Here is a 6,000-nt window from a genome sequence, read left to right as displayed (position 1 = left end):
TGTTGGGGGCGGGAAGCGCGTGGAGGCGCCTCACACCTGGCGGGGCTCAAGATGGCGGCGCGTGGTTACCTGCTGCTCCTCACCTGCATCCTGGCCCATTTACCTCTGGGTGAGTACCTGACACAATGGCGAGCTTAGCCATTGAACTCAAAGCTAACCTTAAATAAATAATTCGCAAATTTCACAGCCAATAGGCACACTCACCAGGTCAGATTTATATAGTCCTTTGCGTAATTACTGGGTAAGATTGTAGATTTTGCCGACCCTGACCGCTAACGTACAGATTTTGATGAAGAAAAGTTGAATAAACTTGTACTTCACACCATCGGGACCCAAAGCGTTTCACAGCTGATCAATCACTTTTTGAGTATAGTCATTGCTGGTATATAGTTGAATATGGCATCAATATGCACTCAGCAAGACCCCACAATAGCAATGAGATAAATGAGTGCAATATCTATGTTGGTTGAGGGAAAGATCTTCACCAGAAGAATTACCCTACTCTTCTTCAGATACTGCCATTGGATCTATTACATCTGTCTAAACAGGCAGACGGGGCTTCGGTTTAATATCCTATCAAATGTACAACTCCTCTTATAATGGGAGCATCCTTCAGCCCTCAACTGAAGTATCATCTTGGATTATGCTACCACCCTGGAATGGGGCTTGAACCTATACTCTTCTGTCTTGGTAGCAACAGTACTACCAGTAGACCAAGCCGATACAACTTTCATCTGAGATTTAAAAATTCTTAATAATTGGTGTATTATCCGCAAGGACTAACACTAACCTTTTTGTCCAATTCCTTGTTCATTCAATGGGTAAAGACAGAGTAGCCCAAGGTCATGTACACCAGATGGTCTCAAGTTAAATTCTTGCCTGTGCTGAGTCAGTTGATCTCAGCATGCTACATTTGGCCACACTATGCCGAGGCAAAGAAGAGGAATATCTGGCAGGGTTCTCCCCCTTGGTAGCTATTATTTGTTTGTGTGGGTGATTACCAGTGTTGTGCTGGTTGTAATGCCCTTTCGATAACTAAACAGCCTGCCAACACTCTGTTTGGGCTCACATATAAAGATTTGAAGAATGGCTGCTTTGGCAAGATACCAGAAAGCATCTGATACTCATAGCCCTGTACTCTCACATAAGTCAGCAGCTTCAGGATATACACACAATTGACATTATAAAATTATGATGATGCCAGATTCCTTGCAAGCGAAGATCATGTGAAGGTTTGTCTCTGTAGCAGTTGGCATGATCATTAGTGACTGAAAAGTCCAATTCTTGATCTGCAGGCATTTAAATAGTTTGGCCCAGGAATGTTGGTTCATATGGGCTGTGGTTTAAGCAGTCTCCTCCCATTGTCTGTGCCTTTCTGCAGCAGCATAGTGACTGTGGTTTTGAATTTGTAGGTTGCTTTCCCGGTTACTAGCTGTCTCTGTTGGCAGCCTCCTGCTGCCATCCCTGTTGATCAATGTCAGCCAGAGAGGGCTGGCTTTTTGGCTGGTTCAAGACAGCAGCTCACCAGCACCTTCTGAAGGGCAATTAGGGATGGACAATAAATGCTAGCCTAGCTAGGAATGCCCACATCCCATGAATGAATATTTTTAAAAAGCTGCATTATAGAACCCAAGATTCTGACCCATACAAGAATGTGATGATGACAGCCACACTGTATTCCTGAGGTTTGATTGAAATGCATAGTGAATGGTTTTGTCAGAAGCGCTTTGAGAGGCAGCTAAAGAATCTATTGGCCTTGGACAGCCAATTGTCTATATCCTTGTTTACAGTGGCATTATTTGAGAAAATGCTACCTAGATAGATAAACTGTTCTACTGCATTGAGGTTGCTGCTGTCAATGCTGATCTGCGGTAGATTGTAATTTCCTTGGGGCCACGGGTGATACAGTACTTCCAATTTCTTTAGGCTAATAGTAACGACAAAGGTATTTGCTACCTCAGAGAGATAATTTACAATGAGCTTCATTGTCTCCTCCGTGTGTGCCAGAAGGGTGTAATGAACAGCAAACAGAAGCTCCATGATAAGCTTTTCAGTGGTTTGGCATGTGCTGGTAGTCGTCGCAAGGTTGAAGAGATTGCCGTCTATTCAGAGTGGATGTGTGTGCTCTCTGTCAAGCCTGCCTTTACCACCTGAAGCATCATGCTGAAGAAAATAAAAAGGGCTGGTGGTGCCAGAATACACCCTTGCTTAACACCATCGGAAATAGGGAAACTGTAGGGGAAGGTGGTGGTGTAGTGGTTTTGTCACTGGACTAGTAATCCAGAAGCCCAGGCTAATGCTCTGGGGAATAAAAACAGAAATTGCTGGAAAAAACTCAGCAGGTCTGGCAGCATCTGTGGAGAGAGAAACACTGCGCTCCAGGGGGCATGGGTTCAAATCACATCATGGCAACTGGTGGAATTAAAATTCAATTAATAAATCTGGAATTATAAAGCTAGTCTCAGTAATAGTGACCATGACATCTATGATCGACTGTTGTAAACATCCATCTGGTTCACAAATGCCCTTTAGGGAAGGTAATCTGCTGTCCTTACCTGGTCTGGCCTACGTGTGACTCCAGATCCACTGCAATGTGGTTGACTCTTAACTGCCCTCTGAAATGGCCGAGCAAGCCACTCAGTTCAAGGGCAGTTAGGGATGGGCATCAATGCTGGTCTTACCAGTGACTCCCAGATCCCATGAAAGAATAAAGGGGTAAAAAGCTGTTTGAGAGGGCTTCATTCTGCTCAACCTGACCTTTTAGGACTTCATGCAGTTGACAGAGGATGAAGGGGATCATTGGAGGGCACCCTTAACTGGAGGGTATCTTCCAAAGTCTGTCACATCTGACTGTATCAAGCACTTCGATGAGATCTACAAAAATAGCATACAGGCCCATGTTTTGTTCTCTATACTTCTCCTGGATCTATCTCGGCACAAATCCTCACAAGCACCGGCCAAGATTTTACCTGCAATGGAGAGTAAGGTGGTGCCTCTGCAAACACTGCATCTCAAAGATCTGACACCCAGTCCCTTTCCCTCAACGTTATTTTTATTCTTTCATGGGAAGTGGGTGTCACTGTCAAAGGCCAGCATTTGTTGTCCATCCCTAATTGTCCTTGAAATGAGTGGTTTGCTAGGCCATTTAAGAGTCAGCCATATTGCTGTGAGCCTGGACTCACGTGTAGGCTAGATTTCCTTACCTAAAGGGGCATTAGCAAACCAGATGGGGTTTTATAACAAGTGATGATAGTTTCATGGTCATCATTCATGAGACTAGCTTTATGTTCCAGATTTATTGATTGAATTTATATTCCACCAGCTGCTGTATTGGGATTTGAACCCATGTGCCTAAAGTATTAGCCTGGGCCACTGGATTATAAGTCCAGTGACATTACCACTACACCATCATCTCCCATAAGTTGTAAGTAAATCTGTAAGTCTATCAAGGATCACATTTCTGTCCTGTTTATGGACCTTGGCTGAAATCCCATCTATTCCAGGGGCCTTATTTGCTTTTAATCCTTCTGTAGTTATAGTTTGGAACAAAATCAATAGTCACTTATACTAGGGCAAGATAAGTAAAGAAAGCCATCATCAATTCATTAAGGGAAAATCATGTTGGAGTTTTTTGAGGAGGTAACAGGGAAGGTTCATAAGGGAAACGCTGTTGATGTGGTAAATATGGATTTTCAAAAGGCATTTGATACAGTATCACACAACGGACTTGTGAGCAAAATTCTAGCTCATGGAATAACAGGGAAAGTAGGCACTTGGATAAGAAATTGGCTGAGTGACAGGAAACAGAGTAGTGATAAATGGTTGTTTTTCAGATTGGAGGAAGATCTGTAGTGGAGTTTCCCAGGGGTCAGTGTTGGGATTCTTGCTCTTCCTGATATATATTAATGACCTGGGCTGTGGTGTTCAGGCCATGATTTCAATTTTGCAGATGATACAAAATTGGAAATGTTATCAACTGTGATGGGGAAAGTCCTGAACTTTAAACATAGACATGTTGGTGGATTGAGCAGACAAGTGGCAGATGAAGTTCAATGCAGAGAAGTGTGAGGTGATTCACTTTGGCAGGAAGAATATGGTGAGACAGTATAAAATAAAGGGAGAGCCTCTAAAAGAGGTGCAGGAACAGAGGGACCTTGGTGGATGCGTACATAAGTCATTGAAGATGGCAGGGCATGTTGAGAGAACAAATAATAAAGCATATCGTATCTTAAGCTTTATTAATAGCAGCATTGAATACAAGAGTAAGGGGGAGGGGGGGTCACATTAAATTTGTATAAGACTCTAGTTAGGCCTCCCCTGGAGTTCTGTGTCCAGTTCTGGGTGCCATACTTGAGGAAAGATGTGAAGGCATTGGAGAGAGTGCAGAGAAGATGCAAGTATGATTCCAGCAATAAAGAATGTAACTATGAGGATAAATTGGAGAGGTTGAGACTGTTTTCCTTGGAGAAGAGAAGGCTGAGAGGAGACCTAATAGAGGTATTCAAATCCTGAGGGGTGTGGACAGGGTAAATAGTGAGAAAACTGTCCCACTCATGAGAACAACAAGGATCAGAGGGCACAGTTTCAAAATAATTGGCAAAAGGACTAAAAGCAATGTGAGGAAAAGCTTTTTCACCCAGAAGGTGGTTGGAGTCTGGAACGAATCTTCTAAGAGGGTGGTGGAGGCAGGTTCGATTGAGGTATTCAAAAGGAAATTGGATTGCTATCTGAAAAGAGAATGTACATGGTTATGGAGATAAGACAGGGGAGTGCGACTAGGTAGAATGCTCTTTCAGAGAGCCACTGCAGATTCAATGGGCCGAATGCCTCCCACACTGAAAAGATTCTGTGGTTCTTTGTAGCAGATTTGGTCTCTTCACAGGTTGATGCTTCATCCATTTCAGAATTCACTTCCCTCTGGGAGATCTTTGCGATGGACAACTCGTCCACCATCTGCTGGACATCAAGTAAGCCCTCAAAATGTCCTGACCAGTAATGCAAGATGGATTCTCTCTATGAGCAGAATTGTGCCACCTGAAGCTTTTAGTAATGCCTGCATCTTGTAGGGAGGTCCATATACAGATCTCAAGGTTTCTTAGAAAAATCTCATATCTCCCATATATGCATTCATATGTATCCTCTCAGCGAGCACTGTCCCCTAGTTTTCAATGACTCAGAGGTTTGTTTGCTGCTTCCCTATGTACAGCTTTTGTAGCCTGGTCATCAGGGAATCCAAGCAGTCTTTTGTGGCTTGAGTTAAAATCTGTCCTTCAAGAAACAACTGCAGAGGTGGCAGGCTTCTCAACCAGAAGAAGCCAAGATTGATTTGATGAAAATGATGTGGAAATCCAAGAGCTTCTTCAAAAGATAAAGTGATAGTATTAAAATTCCATATTTTTGTTAGTTGTTGTCCTCTGTATTTCTGCAAGTGTTAATTCTTGCAGGGAGGATAAGAAAATTATGAGCCAATGTCATGAGCTGCTTCCAGTTCTCATTATTTGGTGGTGGCTATGCTTTGTTTTATTGGAGGTAATTGTTCAGCTTGTTTTATTGAGAAAATTCAACATAATGATAATTGTAGCTGTAAAGTGAGAGAACAAAAGTTTGCTGTCCCACTCTTCCATGTTTATTATAAATCCCCAAAGTGCGCTTCATTTCAGAGCTTGCCCGTCTACCTGAAGGAAGAATTCTACATGAAGACAACACTCACAGACAGCATAGTCAAATCTCCATGGTGGGGCATAGAAGTGAACCCCCTCCCAGATTGCATGGAGGTGAGGAAAACCACTACATTCAAACAATAGTGAGTGAAACTTTAACTGTATCACAGATTGGGTACATTGACCATGCTCTCACCTTGCATGTTAGCTTCTAGGCAGTCTGGAGGGTGAACTCTGAATTTAACCTATGTTATGCTGATACTCATTGAAAGAAAGAACTTGACTTACATAGCACCAATTAAATACGTTTGTTGAAGCATGGTCATGATTGTAAAATGGG

At 42.8% G+C, this 6,000-nt stretch overlaps 1 protein-coding gene across 9 annotated transcripts in view; it reads left to right on the top strand.

Annotated features, from left to right (window-relative positions):
* Positions 1-6,000, top strand: part of LOC121271401 — a 54,747-nt gene continuing 48,747 nt past the window's right edge. For 7 of the 9 annotated variants that reach the window (XM_041177388.1, XM_041177386.1, XM_041177384.1 and 4 more), the window contains exons 1-2: positions 1-109; positions 5,646-5,774. In XM_041177388.1, the coding sequence (XP_041033322.1) occupies positions 52-109; positions 5,646-5,774 (187 nt within the window). In that variant the 5' untranslated portion in view covers positions 1-51. The remainder of the gene's footprint in view (positions 110-5,645; positions 5,775-6,000) is intronic. The other 2 variants (XM_041177381.1, XM_041177387.1) reach the window with 2 other exon arrangements.

Source organism: Carcharodon carcharias, chromosome 30 (genome assembly GCF_017639515.1).
Source record: "Carcharodon carcharias isolate sCarCar2 chromosome 30, sCarCar2.pri, whole genome shotgun sequence".
Lineage (NCBI taxonomy): Eukaryota > Metazoa > Chordata > Chondrichthyes > Lamniformes > Lamnidae > Carcharodon > Carcharodon carcharias.
This window is presented reverse-complemented; position numbering and strand designations above follow the sequence as displayed.